The sequence below is a fragment of the Taudactylus pleione genome, unplaced genomic scaffold, assembly GCF_031769625.1.
Source record: "Taudactylus pleione unplaced genomic scaffold, aTauple2 ptg001314l, whole genome shotgun sequence".
Lineage (NCBI taxonomy): Eukaryota > Metazoa > Chordata > Amphibia > Anura > Myobatrachidae > Taudactylus > Taudactylus pleione.
In genome coordinates, this window is record NW_028285714.1 from 10,817,747 (window position 1) to 10,840,291 (window position 22,545).

At 42.1% G+C, this 22,545-nt stretch overlaps 1 protein-coding gene across 1 annotated transcript in view; it reads left to right on the forward strand.

Annotated features, from left to right (window-relative positions):
- Positions 1 to 291: 291 nt before the first annotated feature.
- The window catches only part of LOC148443245 (rap1 GTPase-GDP dissociation stimulator 1-A-like), a 154,657-nt gene continuing 132,403 nt past the window's right edge, over positions 292 to 22,545 (forward strand). Inside the window, exon 1 of the mRNA XM_088463084.1 lies at positions 292 to 310. Coding sequence (XP_088319210.1) covers positions 307 to 310 — 4 coding nt within the window. The 5' untranslated portion in view covers positions 292 to 306. The remainder of the gene's footprint in view (positions 311 to 22,545) is intronic.

The following is a 22,545-nucleotide window of genomic DNA, read 5'->3' on the forward strand; positions in this document are numbered from 1 at the left end:
GCCCCTGATACTGTTATTTTTAAGTTTACATTTCTGCTCATGACAATTCTAAGCTAGTCATGTAAGCTGTTGTGATGGATTAAGTAATTAGGGAGTATTAAATGCATTTGAGGAGCTGGGTCACTGAATGGGAGAGGGAGGGGGGCAAAAATCGTGAGGGAGCAATGCGAGAGAGAGAGCAAGAGATAAAAATCTATTCCTTACTCGCAGCTTGGTAGCTCTGAGGGACACATCGTATCTGAAGAAGAATTTTTTATTTATTTATTTTTTATTTTCACATCTACCCATTTGATATTTACGGCTGCGATGGGTGAGTATTGATTGTAGGATGATGGATTGAAAGACGTTGCTATGTTCAGCTAAGCACACGATAGACAGAATGTACAATGTACCTCAGGAATTCAAGCTAGCTAAGGAGCTATTTCAGCTGCAATGGTTTCTAGTAAACCTTTTGGCTCTGCTACAGCACATATCAAAGCAAAACATGCATTATAGTAGAAAACATCTCTCTAGAGTATAACACCTGTCTATATCTATTTCTTACTAATAACGATTTTTGAAACGCTTTAACATATTCGCTGCTGAAAATGCTCTATAATATTAGTGCAAAGCCCCTGAGGCCTTCTTGGAATATAGACCTTGACAGATCTTTATAGACATTTGATTCAGTGCTATGAAGGCCTCTCTCAAGTGTATCATGTGCTATATATATAAATCAACATCAGGGCCTAGTTATTGTTTTGAAACGTGAAATATTGATATTTTTTAGCAGTTCTTTTGGTAAATTGTAAAATGTATTAGATTATTTGAATAGTCCTTGACTACAGGGCAGACCCGAATGTTTACCAGCCAAGTGTTTGTGGTCATGTTTAGTGAAAACAAATGGATTTGACATGGTTTTAATGCTCCTCTCGTGAACATTGTGTGGGCTGTTTTATTTATATCCAACTTTTTCTAGCTGTTAGATTCTCTGCTTTTCAGTTGAATGAGTCTCTGTGGGATACAAAGTCTCACATCATTAGTGATCTAGCTAAGTAATGACAGAAACATTGGATATATTAATATCACTACAATGTTTGTTTTGACATAGCTACTGCATCAAGGAACGTTCCTCAACTTTTGTGGGTGTTATCAAGTTATCTGATTTGGAAAATGTTTATGAGACATTTCTAATTGATTTGAAAATGAATGTATTGTGCATTACCGTTAAATAATATTATTGGAGAGCTTGGTGTTATGGAGTGACAGGGATTCTGCTTAGCAGTGAAAGCAAGAAAAGTCAATACCTGTAAATCATATTGGCATTTAAGTGTTAAGTTTTATTACACCAAAGTCCTGAAATCATACGTGACTTTCCTCGTGGAAGTTGCGGGAGATTCCGAAATTTGAGGGCAGTCCCCCGGAACCCGAAAAAGTAGACGGCCCTCCAGCATCCTGCCCACTTACTAGTGAAGTCGGCACAATTGGGAGAAAAATGCCACAAATCGTGGGTAAACAGGGAGGGGGTGGGGCCAATTACATGTTTCTATGAAAATTACATCATATTGGCCCCACTACCTCTTGGGTGATCTTGGATTTGCTTCATTCATGGTGAGGAGGTGGGGTCTAAACACATAGCACCGGGCCCCTTCCCCACCATCTGTCAGCAGCATTTCTTCTCTTGGCTTCTCCTGGAGGAGTAAGTGTAAAAGTAGGCAAGCATGCCTGAAATTAAAAGACATAGATATTTTTTAGGGGGAGCCTTGTGCAGTGGGGCAGGGCTGCCATCAGAACATATGGGTCCCAGGACTCCAAAAATAGGCATCCCCCCCAAAAAAAAACCCCAAACACTTACCTTAGTTACCTCGCGCCTTCTTCTTTTCTGGCTGCTCCTCACTCAGTCCTCCTCACACACCCAGGGCACGGCTCACATTCAGTGGTGCGGCATGACGTCACGCCGTGCCATCTAACAAGAAAAAACATTACTGCACAAGCCAGCCATGATGTAAGTAGGAGGCCGCCCATGGCATTGGTAGGAACCGGAGTGGGAGGGCATCTCTGGGCTGGGCATGTCAGTCACTAGTCCCTGCTATTGTGCGCTGGTGCGGGCGGGGGGTCGGGAGTGGTCGCGGCCCTCGAGTGCCCGGGCCTGGGACTCTAGTCCCGACAGTCCACCCGTGATGGCGGTCCTGCAGAGGACCACATTTCCATTCTGCAAAGGGACTTATTTTTTTGCACTTGTTCTACTTTATAATGCCATGTATCTTGCATCACTGGTGGTACTTTTTAGTGAAGCCCATCAATAGGCACACATTGCCCATTGGAAATTAAGCTTCAAATTCACTTAAGTGCCATCGAGACAGTCATGATGGCCCCTCACATAATCAACTGATTTAGGTCATAAATGAAGTAAATCATACTTATGTACCTACTTTGTAATGGTGCACTCCAAGAAATCTATGGGGGCCCACATCTCATACCCTGCACCTATACATTGCTATACTTACCTCTCCAGAGTCTCCAGAGTTCTGCAGGGCAGCAAAACTCACAAGGAAAATGGCGCATCAGCTATCTTCCCTGTGAATTGTGCATGCGCACTACAGATGCTCCCCCAAGCAGGGCATAAGTTACGGAAGCCATTTTCCCAGACACTTGCACAAGCGCAGTAGACTGTGGCACCAAGCCAGAGTCTACTGCGTGCCAAAGAGTAGGGGGCTTACATGGAGGCTGCACACCGGCCATCTCTTCTCTTAAACCAACCATGACTATCAGCATTTGATCAAAAAGCTGTACTTTTATTTACCAAATATCTAATGGTTATTTTGTGGTTGAAGCAGAGGAAAAGCAGGATAAAGAGATAATATACAGATGCTTAAAGTGGTGATAATAATGGATTAATTTTTTTATCTCCCCAGTCATCATCCAAAAAATGACATCCTCCCTTTTTATGCCAATGATGATTTGAGTAGCCTCAAAATTTGTACTTTTATTTCTGGTGGTGTTGAGTAGTATTGATGTAAGCTTTAAAAGTCAAAAATAAGAGCCCCACAAAATCACTCACTACACTTATTACAAAGTCATTTGCCGTAGTCCAATAGTGCTATATCTGCTGAAGGACAAAATCTTCTAGGTAACATTTTTATTGTCTATTAGGAGATGGTGATGATATGGAAGGTCCAATTGTGCTCAATGGCACAATCCCCATTCTGGTGAGATCACCATGCTCAGATTCAGAGATTTGAGAAAAAGAAAAGGTTACATAACTGGGCACTTTAGCCGAAAGAAAAATTATCCAAAATGTTTGCTCACTAGCTTATACATTTAAATTTTGTGTAATATTTATTTAAGTTGATGCAATGTACAGAGTTTAGGTTTAGGATGCCTGGCCTGGTGATATTATCTAATACAGACATTACATAGATTTATAGAGGAATAGCCAATATTGTCAGCCAGGAACTGTCTACATCTACCTGTCATAGACTACATTGACTATGGTTCATAGTAGTGGTGACTAGATGACAGTCCTTGCCCATTGAGTAACAATAACCCACAAAGAGCAATCAAGAAAGTAACAGATTAAACAGAAGCAGCACCTAATTTATAATCAACTCATAATGATCAGCAGTAGTAACACATAGTCTGGCAACATTTTTGTAAAGTTTAGAGAGACCTTCCAATACTGCTCCAGGGGTTGGGTATGGGATGTCAGGATCGAGGCGGCCAGAATCCTGATGCCAGCATTCTGACAGGGTTATGACACAGACACTTGTTAGTCAGTATCCTAACTCTCCCACTCTCCTATCACCTAACCCTAATTCCCCGGTACCTAAACCCAACGTCCCCTTTGTGCCTAAACCTAAACTCCCCCCTTGTGCCTAAACCTAACCTCCCCCTTCCCACACCCTAAACCTAAACCTGCCTCTAGTGCCTAACCCTAACCCTCCCCCTAACCCCAGTACTTACTGTAGGGATGCCGCTGGTCGGAATGCTGGCACCGGGATTCTGACAGGTGCGAGATTCCGGCACCAGCATTCTAAGCATTGGCATTCTGTCGGTCAGTATTATGCTCTGATCCCTGTACAGAATGTCTTGACAATATTATGGCTACATGCTCATGCGCTGAAAGTTAGTTATGTATCAGTGGACAATGGGGCGTCTCTCTCCTGAATCAAAGGCAACTCTCTGACTTTCCTGCTTTGATCAAGTCCTTGTTTTGCTGTAGTTTATTGCCAGCATGCAACAGTGCTCTCACTTTCTTTGATACTATACAGCCTGGAACATGTTAAACGCACTTCATTTTAGGAGCAAATTAACAATATACACGCTGAAAATGGATGGGCTTACCAGATGATATAGCCATTTTACATATACTTGTGTGGCGTCATTAACGACAAACATCAATGACTGTATATAACTATTCTAGGCTACTGTATGGCAACGATTTAAATCATAGGCAATAGCAAATCAAGAGGGATGTATGGCATGTGTTTCTACCATACTGTAGATGTGCAGCCAGGGGGAAATGTAACTAGGAACCTTATAATTCTTCTCATAATTGTATTTGAGAACTCTTTAATCATTATGCACAACAATGGCAAAATAGAGAATAATGATAATGGATATGACAATGATGGTGCTGCACTGGGTAGAACAAATATGACACATAGTGCGAGATGCTTGGCATGACTTAGGCACTCTGCAATGAGTAACAATTCCTGTACTTTCCTACTATTTTCCTGAATTTAGCACCTTATTAGCATTGTAACCACATACAAAGTCACTTCCAGTGTGCTAGGCACTTAGGACTAGTACTTTTGTCTCAAAGGGATTGGCATTAAGATGCAGGTTAAACACAATGATGCATGGTGCAATAGAAGGCACAACCTTTTTACCCAGGTTAGTGTCAGAGTCTGTGAGGATACGGGGTTCTCTCAATCACCCAGATACCGAGCAAATGAAACCAAGGTGATGGTTTATTTTTCCACAGCACACAGCAACAGATAATATGTCAGGACAAGCGGTAAATACAATGAACAGGCAATAAACAGGTAGCAGTCCGGACAGAGGCAGTCCCAGTAGAGTATAACATCCCAGAACAATTCCACGAAATAGCTAGAGACCCTCAGTCCCCTCAAGCATTTCCAGGACCCCACACATAGAAACTATCAGGGATCACACAGCAGTGATAGTCCCTAGGGCCAACCAAGCATTTCCAGTATCACATACAGTAGAAGCCAATCACAGAACACACAGTAGTGAATAGCGTATAGGTCCTTGCAGAATTTCCAAAGTATAAAGAACTGGTAATGCGTTCCACTAGCACCTTGGCAGAGCGAGGCTTCTTAGCCAAAGTCAGCATCTAACATGAGCCGCTGCCTTCGGTGACCAGTTTTGAAACCTTCCAATTTTCCACAATATTGTGACCTCAGAGGGGATTTGCCCAGTTACCTGATTGGTGCGCGTCCCTTCACTCCTACCCCCCCCAGTTATTACTTCCCTGATGAACATCTGCTGGGTTGGCTCTGTGGAGTCTGCCAGGCTCCTGTGAAGCACAAAAGCAGGCAAATGCAAGGAGGAGTAAATCCTGAGCATCCCCTGTGGAGGTGGAAATTAACTTAGAGGGTCTTTTGTTCTGGGAGGTGTTATATTGCTCTACTGGTTATTAATAAACAGACATATGGACAAGGGCTAGACAAAGGCTAAACAGCAAGGGCTAGACAGTACTAATCATTACATTTCCTGCCATTCTTACAGTAAATAATATACCTGCTAATGGAAATGTGTGTCCTGAGAATGATCACACATACACTAAGAGATGGGTAGGGGAACACAAAAGGGCTAAAAAGTTAATTAATCACTGCAAGGACTGAGATGCTGCAAATACATTTTTAACACACATCCCATTTTGTTACAGAGTCACTCACACCAGCTGCTTCTAGTACCAGTGCCAGTATCCAGGGTACATAGTAATAATGTTGCATTAGTGATGTTAATAAGATGCATATTTTGTGAAAAAGTGTGTGGCAAGACACATGGCATGGCTTAGTTGCAAAGTCTGTGGCATGCCAAATCTGTTTTTGCATTTATCCTCAAAACTGTTAGGGGGAGATGTATTAAGCCTTGGAGAGAGATAAAGTACCAAAAAATCAGCTCCTGTCATTTTTCAAAGCCTGTATAGTGACAGTTAGGAGCTGATTGGTTGTTATGTTATCTCTATCCAAGGCTTAGTACATCTCCCCCTGTGATAAACAGCTATCTACAGATTTCAGCAAATTGCTTAGGTCACTAAACCTAGCGCTAATCATAAAATTGGTCAAAATTGCCACTGAACAAGAGGAGATCCTCAACAGATTGCATAGTAATTTCTATATGCTTGTTTGCGCAGCTTCATGATGAACAAAAGCCATCAACTTTAAGTTTGCATTCCAAGATTCAGGATCTACTGACAGCATGGTCTGCTGGCACCTTTGGAGGAGATCCTATCTGCTGAATGCAATTATGCAAGAATATGCTGTAGCAAATGATATCAAAGCTATTCCAGCTGTCACCAAATAAACATGAATCCCTAGATTATCGCAATCTGCTCAGATCAAATAAACCCACCACTAATCTTACATTTGATAATGAATTTTAACCTAAAAGCTATGTTCTTCAAAATAATATTCATGTATTTTTGCAATTGTTGTTTGTAAAAAAACAAAACAAAATGAGAATCAAATGGATGGAAATTCCTGAGATTTCACCAACAGGAGGTGCAGGGAAAAAGCAACTCAGGTGTCTGTAGAAGTCATTAGGTGGAAGCCTTCTAGAACAATTAAAACAGTTCAACTCTGGTACAAGATAAACAGGCATAAATCTGGATCCCGCTAACCACTGGACAATACTTTGCCACATAAGTAACAAACTGTGAATGCCAGTGCATACACAGCATCATGCATTGGTGTGTCGATTTCTAGCCCTCACTTGTGTAAAATGGTATGTCAAAAAACAGATCAGAAACTTGTTGAAATGCACTTTGGATGACTTTACACTGAGCCACTATTCAAATTCTGTGTCCTATTTATCTTGTTTTCCTTCTCTTATCTTGCTGTCATTGGACTAACAGGCGCTTATAAAGGGTGGATCTATTCATACTAATGTAAAGCTGATATTAAAATTTGAATTTGGCACATTCATCTGCAAGTTCTGTCAGTTTCTGATCATTGTATGATGTGCATAATCAGATTAAAAGGCTGTGTTGGATATTACACAATCCCTTACCTCTTAAAATGTGTTTATTCCCATTTTATTGTGGCAGCATCTGTTCACGTACACACAACATATTATTGTAGTCAATTTTAATATGGTACCACTGTATTTACTACAGTCCGCATTTCAAATGTAGTGTGATTTCACCTAAATTCACATTGTGAATTTAGGAACTATCACAAGAATGTATTAACATTCTCAAGCAGGGACAGAGTTTGCGAGAACACTCCTCACTGTACTTTTCGCAATAAATACTTTGAGAGTGCCTCCGCGCATGCACCGACGCCGGCTTACCAATTCATCTGTATAACAAATTTAGACTCCAGCAACATTTATTTGTAAACTAAAGTAACAAAAAAAATAATAATTTCTATGACGGACATAGAATTGTTGTCAATTCATAACAAAACTTCATATCAGTGCAGGTACTGCTGGAGCCTGAGCTATCATGACACACCATCCATTTCTCATCACTCTGGGAACATTCCTTTCCATTCCATATGCACCTTACCTATATGATGGTTTCTCACAATATGGAACTTCAGAAGAACTGTATCCTCCCTGGGAAGACGGCGTCTTCAGTCGGTATTCACTATTCATGTAGGTCACATCGTCTGGAAGATGCCTGTTTGTGTAGGAATATTAACAAGGTCATCGATATACAACTGCGGATCAACCAGACTCTTGTCCCCTGCGCCACTTCCTGCCCTGAGTCTATCAGCCACATCATCATCCCCCCCTGCATCTCTCAGCCAAACCATCTCCTCCTGCATTTCTCAGCCACACCATCATCTCCCCCCCTGCATCGTCTCCCACTTCATTCTATGTCTCTCTGTGTGTCTCTCCCACCCCTTATTCTATGCCCCTTATATGTGTCTCCACCCCTCCATTCTATGTCTCCTTGTGTGTCCCTCCCCCACCTCACCTTCAGTCAGGAGCTGGCGGGACAATGAGACCAGGCAGCAGGTCGAAGCTCAGAGAGCCTGACACTGGCATCGCGGTCACGCTCCCGGCAGCAGCCCTAACAAAGTGGGAGCTGCTGCTGCAGTACACTGTTGATCACTACGGGCCTGTTAGGCCTGGCATGGCACGTGCCCTGCTCGACTACCCCCTGGTTACACCCCCATATGTAAGTAACTTGTTCAAGGTTGTGTAGTATCAATTAGTGAGAGCAGATATTACATACTTGCCGACATTTATTACCTGCCCCCCAGGAGAGGCTTGGAGAGCAGACACAGCAGGCCACTTTGGGGGTGGGGACGTGTTTCTATGTCATTAGGCCGCGCCTCTGCAATGGTAAACTGCCGCGAATCGCAGGAGCACGAGTAGGGGATGTGGCTAAATGAGGCATTCCCACGTCATTTGGCCCCATCTCTTCCATACGGAGCCAAGATTCACCACAATTATGCCGCGATTTCCGACAATCATCTCTCCATCCTGCCCACTTCACTAGGAAGTGGGTGGGATGAGGGAGATCCGGATACTCTTCAGGAGCCTCTCGCAACTTCTGGAAGAGTAGGTAAGTGTTAGATATTACAATACCAAATTGGAAACCTAGAGGAATGGGAGAATTAATGAAAGGTTAACAAACATTCAGTAGATTAAATTATATTCTTAGTGAAAAGTACAAGCTGCCAGGGTTCAGTTTCTCTGGCAAATCACGGTCACCAACACTGCAGATTTTCTTATGAATCCCATAGTGATGTGCAGGAAAATCTGCGATATTGCTGTACTGTCATTTTCAGCAATGATCCCACTCACCCACATTGTCAAGAATTGAATTTGTCCCAGTGAATAATTTAAGACCTTGGGGTAAATTTACTAAAGTGAGAGTTTTTAGAAGTGGAGATGTTGCCCATAACAACCAATCAGATTCTAAGTATGATCTTCTAGAAGGAGCTAGTTAAATGTTAAGTAGAATCTGATTAGTTGCTATGGGCAACATCTTCACTTCTAAAAACTCTCACTTTAGTAAATTCACCCCCGCCCTTACAATAATATAGAATACTGACATAGCAAAATTTAGAAAAAAAAGTGCAGAAAGAAAATTTTTCTGTGAAGGCCATATAGCTTTGGTGTCAATCAGAAACAAAATACAGTTCAGACCAGGATTAAGACCCAATGAGCACTCAGCAACATACTAGTTTGTGTACCTATCCCATTTCTGTTTGTAAGAAAAAATAATAATAAAGATCTGGCTATTGACCAGAGCATATTTCTAAAGCCACCTTGTTTATTTGGTCATGTTTAGCCATTACGACACAGGCTACAGCATATATTTTGTTCATTGTACTAAACACAGGTATCTCATCAATGGGTTCTGAATAGTGACTCTAAGGGGCATATTTATTAATGAAAATTAGCAGGAGATCCCCTAAAAACAGGTAGCCTCAACTGTTAAGGTTCCACAGGATATATGTACACAGTGTCAGACTGGAACATGAAGGGCCCACCGGGAGAATGCAGTGGTAGGGACCCATGCTTAAGGGGAGTCGCCAGCCACCAGAGGCGGTGTGGCCAACAACCACAGACACTGGCTAACAATCGGAAAATCTTGTTATAGTTTCTATAGAAAGGAACATAGCACCCATGTTGATCAGTGGTACTACTCCACCAGGTAACTGACCATCTAATAGAGTAACAATGTATGATTAGAGGTCTGGAACCTGACACCTAAAGGAGGCATCCCTGTATCCCTGTGAGCCAGTCCAACCCTGTATGTACATGTATGTTGTATATCTGTATAGAGAATAGTAAGAAAAAAAAATAAGCCAAAAAATTCCATTGATATTTAATCTATCTGTCCACAACAGCAATGTAATGTGACTCAGCACTTACTATCATGCACATTTAAAGTTAAACAGACAACTTTGCTATTGGTTTGGGTTTGGAAGTATTAGATTGCTATTTCTTTTTAAAATTTGCATAGATGTAGGTTGTTTTTAGAACTTCCCTTTGCAACTACATCATAACTTTTTCAAAGCTTACAGATCTGTCCTCATACACTGTGGCTTCAGTCGCGCCAAATAGCCCATCTCTGCGCCAAGTCCCAGACGACAGCCTCACCAAGTGTCTTTTGCACTCAAAATGTGTGTCTTATGTGCACAAATAAAGCTGCAATACTACTTTGCAAGACTGCAGTGATTAATTTGCTTTGAGACATTTGTACATCTCTGTGCGAATGAGTCTCAATCTGTGTACGAAGTGCTGTGATGCAGCAGCAGCGGCTTTTTCTAACACCTGTTTCCATTGTGCTTCATCTGAGACTTTGTAGGTGTTTAAAACTAATTGCTTTGCGGTTAGAGTTACAGCCTTGCTTCTGTAGTACACTTTGAGTGTTCTGCTGCATCTGTCATGTGTACAAGATGTAACAATTAAAGAAAAAGACTATGCTACACCTCTCAGAGTGGCTCAGTGTGCCATATGGCGTATTGAGGCTAACTGTATGAGGGCACATCTGTATCTCATCCTGCTCTCCCTGTCTCCAGTCATCACTGCATTACCACTAATACTTGACAAATTATCATTACCACCACATAATCAAGTTTAAGGCTAGCTATTTCATCATCATCAATGATAGTACGGTCAGGCAATGCAATAGTAGTTATATCATCATCATGATGCAAGCAGAACTATATTGGAGTTATGGAGAATTATTGTATGCCTCTGGGGATGAAGTTAGACCAAGAGTGGATGTCAAAGTGCAAACTATCCAATCTTTGATCATCTTCCTTTCACCTTTAGCATTTAAGTTTTACATAAAATGTTTGTAAACATTATCTGTTTATATGCTATCGTTCCCCCTACATCATTATAATTATATTCAGAATCGGTCATTAGCTCTTCAGAATTGGATGGTTGTACACATTATAGTGCTAACATTTTTATTTGTTAACATGTCCAGTTTTTCATTAACACTAGTGACACTGGTAATTAACTAAGTGCTGCTGTTATTGCTGTCTCTGAGTTTGAGTCAACATCAACATGGACACTATGTGACAGCAATAAATTCTTCTGACTTGCAGGAGTTGCACCTCCTAATATGCTGCTATGAACTGATGCAGTACTTATCAGTAGGCTAAATCAACACTGAGCAAAAACCCAAAAATTTGTGGCTTGTGCCAGGCAAGAAAATTGTTGCTAACTTGTCTAGTTTTAGTCTGAACCCCTGCACTTAGGGATGCCCCTGATAATTCTAAGTAGCATTGGTCTCATCCTGGTACCACTGACCAATGACTAACAGTGTTTTCATAGAAAAGTGCACCCCCTCTAATTAATCAGTTGATCTCTGTGGCCCTTTTAAGTGAATCAATTGATCCCTGTGCTTCTTTAATAATATTCCATAATTATATTGCCATCTTATATTTTATTTTGTTATTGATATACAGTATAGGGTCCCATAATGTTAAATAATAATTTGTACAATAATTATGACCAGCAGTATTTTCTTTCTTGATCCGATCTAGTACATGGAGTTAAAGAAAAAAAAAAAAACCTTTACCAACAAAAGATATCACTCACTAGAGCAGACAACCATGCTTTTGTTCTGGTTCTAAATCACCCTCAAGTGTTTTTGTTCAATTTTGGTTTTGGATTTCTTTAAAAATTGATAAAAACAGCTTAAATCGTGTAACTTGGACCTGTTTTTATACCTATGGTATTAGTAATGTTACGAACATAACTTACAGTCAATATTGATTACCTCACAGCACCTGAAATCATGAGGGAGGAAATGAAATGCAATCCAAAATATGCGAGATCCAGTTTTTAGACCCTAGTTCCAAACTTAACAAGAAGACTGAGCCGGGACTTGTTCATCTCGGAAGCACAAAGTTTTCAGCAAAACCAAACCCGCTCATCTCTAAATTATATGAGATTGGCTAGCCTGCCTTCTTTATCAGCTGGCAAATGAGGAGCCAAACTCACACCCCATTAAATTCTACCTCAAGTGTATGAAGTTTATTTCTCACTCTTGCAATGATTTGTTGTGCCAGACCTATCCTTACTGCCAGCGGCGGATTTTGCCTAGGGGACTGCAGCCCCCCCAGTAAAATCTGCCACCTCAGTGTAGTCAGTGCAGTCCGTGACTGCACTAGCAACACTGTGACTGGCAGTGGCTTCCTATTGGAAGCGCTACCTGCCAGTCACTTAAACAACAGGCAGGCCCAGAGGCAGGAGACACCTGGGACTGCCAGTCTCGGCTGGTATTAGCAGAGAGAGGCTTCCAGTAGGAAGCCACTTCTCTGCCTTTTCGCCAGCCCTAACCGGCTCCTAGGGGACTGCAGACAAAGCAGCCTTTTGGACGCTGGAGATATGCGCATGCACAAGCGGCTCCCCGCCGCTACTGCGCATTCGTCAGTCTCGGCACCTGTCAGATTGATTTGATTGCACAGGCGCCGGGACTTGAATAGGAGGTGCCGGTGAGTTCATTTTATTTTTCTTATGTAGTCACATTCATTTTTGGCTGCTTCAGCCCCCTTCATCTAAGAGGGTAAGAGCCACCACTGCTTACTGCTATCCAACCAGACCAGAGCCAGGGGCCTATCTATAATGGGTGCAGGGTGTGCAGGGCACATGGGTCCCTGGGTCCAGGGGGGGCCCCACACCGCACACCCTGCACCCATATAATTTAAAACTCACCTGTCCATGGTCAGGTGTCAGCGTTGCACAGAACACCTGAAAATGGCCACCGCGGCCATTTTTCTGGCGTTCTGTGCATGCACAGTAGACTCTGGGCACACTCTAGTGCTCAGAGTCTACTGCTTCTGTGGTGGCCGGCCAGCCGCGTCAGTCGGCTGCCGGCCACCGGGTAGACAGGAGGGGGCCCTGCACGTAGAATGCACACGGGCCCCCTCCTCTCTTAAGATGCCCCTGACCAGAGAACAATTACTAGCATTACCCCAGATCTGTTTATAGACCCCAAGGGGTATACTTACTAAAGTGTGGGTTGTTAGAAGTGGACATGTTGCATATAGCAACCAATCAGAATATATTTAATATTGATCTAGCACCTTCTAGAAGATAATAGCTAGAATCTGCTTGGTTGTTACGGGCAATATTTCCCCTTCTAAAGAACCGCACTTTAGTAAATATACCCCTAAGTTCAGAAAATGACAAAAGTAAAACAAAGATTTTATCACTGTAACTTCACACCTCTGTAAAATGGTCTCTCTGTAAAACTCAGTTTGAAGGTGCTGTGAAATTTCAAGCAAACAGCTTCCAATTGAAAATCCACCCTCTAAGTTAACACTATATCCCCCCATTACACAACAAGAAGATAGGGTGCAGGTTAGACTACCTCCCTTTAGACGGATAGAGTGTTGTGAAGAATATTTATAGGTTGTTGATTATCCCAACATGAGATCCCCAATATTCTACCAGAGTGAATGAGGTTTACAATATAAATTTCTCTAATGGCAGAATTTTTCTAAGACCACCTGGGAAAACTCTGCATTCTTTAAAGAAGACCTGTCATGGCTGTAACTAGGGTGGTGTGACATGTACCACGGCCCACAGCACAGGGCACCGCATGACAGGGGCTCTGTTCGAGCCTGTCACGGCTGTTCTGATGGACAAATCAGATTTGTCAAGGCCCTTCCCCATGAGGTCACACCTCTTTTTGGGTGTGCATCTTATGTACCTATTTGAAAAAATGGGGGAGGGGCAATGCTTTTTATGGCCTATGGCACCAAAAAGTCTAGTTACAGCTCTGAAACCTATCATGCAAAATTGCTTAACTGTCCACTTTATTTTACTTTACAGCATCTAACATAACTGTGTTGAGTTTATCATTCTGATAAATTATTTATACTTAACACTGTATACTTAAATTTTAAATAATTGTGCTAGATGTAATTTTTTTCTCATATGTACATACAGGACCATGATCTCAAACTATGATGATTCCAGCCACACACACCAATAAGTGAAAATCTGTTTATGAAAATATACCATACTGGCTGTAGGTTGGTCAAATGCCCACTTTAATTTAGCTTATTTTTATTTTATCATAAGCCAAGCACAGAAAATGCACCTATATGGTTCCAGCTACCATCACCCAAACTGCCTGTTGCTCAGCGGAGTCATTAGCATGTTTTTCAAAGCCACCACCAGGTACGCATATCAGATGCAATGACATAAAACAAATAAACTTGGGTTCTCTCTTGCCCTTTTTAAACATGAAGGGTTGTCTACAATAATGGAAAGAAATGATAAACTGGAGAGTAAGCAAGGATCAGGGAGGATAGATATTGCACATTTCTGCTCTGGAAAATCCTGCTTCTAAGCCCAGATATAAATCAAGTAAACTCACTAGTGTGTATTTGTTTAAGCAAGTTGTCAAACAAAATGCTCACAGGGGAGCAACACCATATATTACAACATCAATCATTTCGCAAATCAATAATAATTAATAATGTTTACTTGACATCAATTCAGTTCACAGAGCACTGAATGCAGAATTCTGAATTGTGTGCCTAGTTGGCAGTTTATGCACAGGATTTGTAATTTGATGAACATTGTGTTACTTCTCATGAAACTGCAAAGGTCCAGAGAAAGATAGATAAATGTATTTTAGAAAAAGAGCCAACTCTGGTGTTTAATATGAACTTTTTAGCTAGAATAAATGCATTTTTCACCTGTCATTGCTTCCTGCATGTTTTGTTGAATGACTAGTAGGCGACTACAGTTGTATTTAAAAATTGGCAACAATAAATTGATAGATTGTCTGCTGATTTCTGATTCACCACAAGCACATCTAACAATATACCGTATAAGCCATAACGATGCATGAATGTAGGGCACTTTCAACACCTAAAAACGTTAAAATTTTTTGCGTCTCATTTAGCAACTAATATTTGTTGCTGGTCTTTACAGAGGATTTTTTTTCTAGAGCATATGATAACCACCTACAATTCCTACATCTTCCATGAGAACAATAGGTTTACTGCAATAATCATGATGTCAGAATATTTGGCCCTATGTTTAGAATGAAGGGCAGGATGTACCGAGCATCGCATTTGCATTAATAACGCTGGTATGTGCTTAGAATTGTGATTCTAATCACAATGGAAAGCTCTCCCGATATGAGCTGTCCTTAGCGATAGACAGACGTCTGGGTTAATGACCCAGAAGTCCCTCTGCGCATTCACAGTATGAAGTGCGCACTGCCGGGGGTTCTGGGAGGGGATGCAATCGGGAAGCAGGCTGACATTATACCGACAGCCGGCTTCCCAACTGTCATATCCCGGCGAGGGTGAAATGCCCGGCGTCCAGATGTAGATGCCGCTCATTTTACCGATGGTGGGAGACCGGCGGCCGGCATCCCAATCAAAGGAATGCCGGGCGCCCCGAGCAGACTGCCGCGGGGGGGAGGGTTAGGTTTAGGGCTCCCGGAGGGGACATAGTGTTAGGCACCCCCAGGGGAGGTTAGGGTTAGGCACCCCCCTGGGGGACTTAGGTTTAGGCAGTGGGGAAGGGGTGGTTAGGTTTAGGCACTTAGAGGGGGGATTAGGGTTAGGCACTTGGGGGGAGGTAAGGGTTAGGCACCCCTCAGGGAGGGTTAGGGTTTGGAGGGTAGGTTAGGTTACTTAATACTTACCTAGGGAGGATCGGGATTTCCAGCGCTGTCGGGCTGCCACTGCCGGGATCTGGTCCAGTGTCGGGCTGCCGCTGCCGGGAATCGAACCGATTCCGCTGTTATCTCAGAGGAAAATGCAGAAAGAAGCCCATAGGCTTTAGATGACATTACTAACCAGTTCTAAACTCCAGAATGTATCATATTCTGGAGCTTGGTACAAATGGAAACACAGCCAAAACTCCAAAAACTGCATTTTCAGAGTTTTAGCAGCCTTTTAGCCCTTACTACATGCCACCCTAAATGTAGTATCTAAGCTACACTGGGAATTGGACAAGCTTTATTAGGATCTATGGCCATTTTAATAGCTGCAAAAAAATACTCACTGTGCTACAGTATATGCCCATTGTGGGTGTCTGATATTTTTCATGATGAGCCCTTCATTGTAAATTGGAGATTATGCACATTTAGGCCCGTGTCAATGCATTCAGATAGGCGAAAAAAAATTGCATCTGAATGGAGGCGGAAAAAGTGCAGATTTGGGGTTTTGGGGTGCAAAGTTGTGGCAATCCTCATGCAGTGTTATGACAGTCCCCCAAAGGTAACCTGCATCAAAAAAAGTAAAAAAAAACACCTTTAGAACACCCCAAAAAGTACTTTCATTTTGGGGGTGAAATAGTGCATAGTTGGGGGTCAAAAATGAAAACTAGCAAAATAGACTCCAGGGGGGTCCCCAAGTATTCCCCAGGTATTTTGTACTTTGCAGGTGTTTGCGGCAGGTGGTTTTTCCATGATTTTTAAAACTTCACTTTAGTAACTTTTAAATATACTAGCCCCCATTTTCAGGTACCCCAAATTTGCTGGGACTAGTTATTTTGCAGAAAAAATATTGCTAAATGCTATTTTTCACCCCTCATACAAATACGCAAATTAGCACCTATTGAGACCATGTCGGTGCATCTTTTTGGGGGTACCAGGCTGATTTCCCAAAAACTGACAGCACTTTTCACCTGTATGAGTTTCGCTGGGAACCTGTTGTCACATCCCTTGGAATTGAATAGGGTGAAAAGCGGCCGCGCCCATGATTCTTTTCTGGACACAAAACCAGTGATGTAGGCGGAAAGTGCACCAGGCAAAAAGTCCGGGATGAATATGCCTCTCAGGGATGATGCAAAGGTGAATTCAAGTTGGCTTTGCGGACATTTCTTGCATGTTGTTACTTTGTGCTAAGCTGCAGGGGAGATACAGTATAGTAATAATGGGGCCTTTAAGCATCGGCAATCTTTATTGGGTATGTTGGTGGAACTGCAGGCTTTGTAGAGTTGTCGGGAAGCTTAAAAATATTTGTTTCTAGACATATAATTTTGTACTTGGTCTCACGCACTCTGATGATGATAGTATTAAAAAAAACATATAAAGAGGGGCAGTACACACTTAGGTTACATACCCCCAATGTTGGAGCAATTACAGCCGGCTTGCATTCAACTTTGTATCAGTCCCTTAGTATACTGTGCCACAAATAATGTAATGTAATTACTGTACAGTGTATAAAAAAGTACCCCAGATGGTGTGCACAATCGCAAATACTTCTTTATACACATGACTATTTGAGGTGTGTGTGACAACCTCGGCGTATTGGTTGTCGCACTATTGTGTTGAAACGCAAGTTTCTCTGTATATGAAGATATTGTCAATACATGTGCATATAAGGCCAGAATATCAGCCAATGCCATATTGTACAGCTGCGTGCCTATAATATAAAACACAATGTAACCGTATAGAATGGATCCTCATAGTAATGCTGTATATTAATCAGGAGATAATATTCACAGTAAGATGTGTAGGGGTGTTACTGGATAGTATTGGGCATATGACTGTAGGTAAAGTTCAGAGAGGGCAGATATGCAGAATTGTTGGATGTGCAGAGTTGCTCATACATGTAAGTATGCCGGTTCTCAGGCGGATCATTTATACCAAGGTTAGGGTTAGTGCAAATGTACATTGATAATGATGATGGATATAAAATGAAGCATATGGACAAAGGCAGTCTGATCGCATAAATACGTGCAATAGTGATTGTGATTGAACATACCCATTAGAAAGTTTTACAGCACCGCCTTCATTTCCCCTGGTAATGCATACAGGGCCATAACTAGGAGTGTGCGACCAGTGTTCTGTGGGTCGCACTGTTGCTGCCCATTGGTCCTTGCTTCTGGCTAGCAAAGTGACTGGAACGGCACACTGTAGCTAGTATCGCTGCTGCAGTTCCAACCAGAGCGTTCTTTGGATGTTCCAGGCAGGCACCCTGCAGTCTGTGCAGCCACTCAGAGCATCCTCAAGATGCTTAGGGGGAGATGGATGTGATCAAGTGAGTGGTTGATTGACAGATGATAGCAGGGCCTGCCAAGGGTGGGTAAGCCGATTGATTGGAATTCCCAATATCACAGCCAAGGATATTCTGAAATGCTGTTATAAAGGTATGTAGTCAGGAAGCCGGCGGTCGAAAATTCCAACCGCCAGCTTCCCGACACTGAAATCCCAACATGGGACTAATGATAGGCATCTAAATACCGATGCCTATCATTAGCCCCATGCAAAAATCCCTACGCCCGGCATAACGAATGTAGGTAAGCCGGGCGATGGGAGGGCGATGGTAGGTACGAGCCACAGTCTATGCTGATGAAGCAAACAGTAGCAGCAAATAGGAAAGATGATGTTTATGCAAACAATAGATCCCGGTATTATTACCCAGCTCACTCTTCATTTAAAAGATGTTTAAAAGAGAAGTGCCGGTCCGGAAATAGCGTGGGTCCCGCTTGTGGGATGTTACCTTATGAGCGTGTGTCTTTCCAACCAGACCAGCAATGTTCAGTGCAGTCTCACTGCGTGCTGAAGAAAGCTCTTGGTTAAAAGCTGGAAAGGTCTCACTGTCTGCTGCAGTGGCTCGACTTCAAAGCAGGAGGTGTAGCAATCAGTAAGGTAGTTGCGTGGACTGGATTCAAAGTATCAGTATTGCCTTGACGTGTTTCTTTGTCATGTGACAATTTCCTCAAAAGGGCAGTATAACAGAGTTTCTGTTGTGGTGCCTTATATACCACTAGTTTCTCTTTAAGCCAATAATATTGCTAATCATTTAAATGAGAGCAGATGTGTCTTAAAGCCATAGTTACCACAAAAAAAAGTTTTCAATGATTTAAAAATATATTAAACAAATAACTTAATGTTCATTATAAAAATCTATATATACATATAATCGTGCTTACTGAGACAGAGATGTGTCATCATGCAGACATCCTTGGTTCAAATCCCAGTCTGGTACAGAAAGAAAACATGTTTTATTTTAGGTTAATTGAAAAACAAAAACTCTTAATTCAGTATATCATATAGAGAGCATATGTACAATGCTCACATTTCCAGATATTATTTAAACGAGTTTTCATATATTTATACCACAATGGAACATACACCACATGTGTATTATGCAGAACAAATATAAAGGCCATTCAGAAATACGATCGTGACAGTGCACAATCTATGAATGACCCAATATATGGACTGTTTATATACAAAAATAGCACAAGATCTATAGATACTAAATTCAATTAGATGTTATTCATCTCAATATTTTCATTTAGACCTCCTGGTGTGAGGGTCCCTAAAGCAAAGATCCAGAAGGCTTCTCTTTTTGCTAGTTGGTTAAACCTATCCCCTCTTCTACGTGTGGATGGGATATGTTCTATCCCTTGTAATGAAAGAACATTAATTTTACCCTCATGTTCATATACCACATGGCGAGAAACGCTATGCAATACGTTTTTGTTCAGAACATTCCTTCTATGCTGTAAAAATCTGATGTTCATTGTTCTAATGGTACGACCTACATATTGTTTGCCACACACACAGGAGATAAGGTAAACTATATAGGTGGATTGACAGTTTATAAAACTTTCAATTGTGAATTTAACCCTCAATAACAAGGAGCAAAATTCATTTCCTTTTTGCTTGACAAAGTTACAAGCTTTGCATGATGCTTTACCACATTTAAATAAAGCAACCATTAGGTATTTTTGGTAGCCAACTCCCTATAATAAATATTTTGTTATTTGTATTCTCCTCTTTCTTTCTCTCAAAGAAGCTGGGAGATAGATGGTTTCTTAAATTTTTAGCCTTTTCAAAAATAACCAAAGGATCTTTATCCAAATGTGGATTAGCAATATTATTGGCTTAAACAGAAAGGAGTGGTATATAAGGCACCACAACAGAAACTCTGTTATACTGCCCTTTTGAGGAAAATGTCACATGACAGAGAAACGCGTCCAGTCCACACAACTACCTTACTGATTGCTACACCTCCTGCTTTGAAGTCGAGCCACTGCAGCAGACAGTGAGACCTTTCCAGCTTTTAGCCAAGAGCTTTCTTCAGCACGCAGTGAGACTGCACTGAACATTACTGGTCTGGTTGGAAAGACACATGCTCATAAGGTAACATCCCACGAGCGGGACCCACGCTATTTCCGGACCGGCACTTCTCTTTTAAACATCTTTTAAATGAAGAGTGAGCTGGGTAATAATACCGGGATCTATTGTCTGCATAAACATCATCTTTCCTATTTGCTGCTACTGATTGCTGCAACAGCATAGACTGTGGCTCGTACTAATTACTACCACTGGAGTGGAACATTTATTTATTATCTTCATTCTCAGGAGGAGCTATTATGACTTCATTTATGCCAGCATTGGTATACTGATTCTAAGGTTTCTAACCCCCTTTCTGGATACAATATCACTCTAAGCTGACATTCAAATGAAGTGATTTACTATTATGTTTATTATATGTCACAAATGTAATGTATTGTGTGAGACAATTTATTTAGCCTCATAATTGCTTTTATGTATATATTAATTGATCTTAATAAATTGTGATATTGAATATACCTGATTTTGTAGTCCACATCTAGCGCTCCCTAGAGGTGAACCAAATGTTCATTCACCTTTTTCCATTTCTATATCATTGGCTTAATTAGAGGCTAATATTGCGTTGCAGCTGTGAGATATATTTCATACATCTATTGTTCTTACTTGTTTTTCACGCTGAGAGCCCGGTTGTGCTGTTTTTTGTACTTAACACAGATTACCTAGTCTGAATTGTCTATCCAAAACTAATCTAATCTAATGAGGGATTGGTCAGCGGCATCACTAGGGTAGGTGACACCCAGTACGGGAAGTAAAACTCCTGCCCACGCTGAAGGCGCTCTTGGCCAACAGGTGATGTGGCCTTATGGAGAAGGGGCATGTCCTCGTTGTTCACCCCTGGTTTCATCACTCTGGGGGCATGCCCAGCACTCCTGGAGATGTCAGGCATCTCCCAAAGACTCTACCTGCATGGCTGGCTGCTCCTCAGTGATTTGGAGCTGGGCCATGTACACTGATGTCTCAGCGCAGCTCCTCAGTGGCGTCCCCTCAGCGGCATCAGCAGTTGTCTGGTGGCAACCGATGCGCAATCCATACCCCCCTCACATGGCAGAGGGGGTGTGACCTAACAAAAATTGGCCATGGCCTCCCAAGAAATCCCTACGAGGGCATGATCAGCATCCCCAGTGATGCTGGGTTTCCCCCGGAGACTAGTTACTGCACTGTCGGTTTCTCCTCTGTGACAGGAGTCGAGAGCTACAGGAGAATGACACTGGCGGAGGAGCTGCATTTTTGTTGTCAACCTCTCTGAGGGTGACACCATGGTGTGGCCTGCACCCCCATAGTGACATGACTGCAGCACCCGGCTCCCTGCCACTGAGGAAGAGCCGGCATTTTTGTGTAGCCCCCTCAGAGGGTGACACCCGATGCAGTTTGCACCCCCTAGTGATGCCACTGGGATGGGTACTAGCTAATTTAAACTGCCTAACAAAACCCTGTCTAATGTATGTATAACTACCTAAACTGCCTAAAATCCAGCTACATGAATTATAGACAGATAGATAGAATGGAGAGTTCAAGTAACCACACAGAACACTGCACCTAAGACGGTGACTGAATAGCACAAAGAGCTGCAGCCCAAACAGAATGAGCACTGTAGCTAGGTCACACTGACCGGTGGCCCAGTTGTGTTGTCAAATAGAGATCAGCAGACTACATGAGGAGTAATTCAGTAGCAAAGTCAGAAAGCAGCAAAGGTCATACAGAGACATCAATCATGTACAGTAATACCAGAGAAGAAGACTGACAGAATCAGTGCACACAACAAAAGGTAAACCCAAGGTTATGCTGGGCATACACTGGCAGATAAAATGCCTGTCTGACCAACAAGCATTTTATCTGTCAGCCTGACACCCAGCAGATATCATGGGCATACTCAATGAGATATCTGCGCTCCTCTCCAGGAGAGGAGAGATTTCCCCATTCCTTCCCGTTGGCCACATCTGGCATACTCTGCCCAATGCGGAAGACTTTCATTTTGAAATATTGGATCAAATGGGCATGCTGGAAGATGTGGTATGCCCGACCAATCAATATTTTTAGATTAGTTGCCCGCATACACTGTGTAATTATCTGGCTGATTCGCCAATATCGGGCCAGATAACCGTATAGTGTATGACCAGCATTAGAGACCTGATTCTCTGGCAACCAGCAGGTGATACTAGAGAAGTACATATAGGATTGACAGGTGATGGCTAATCCAATCAATGATGTGAACCCATCATTAATTAAGCAAAACAGTTCATGTAAAAACCATATTAACCAGGCTTGAA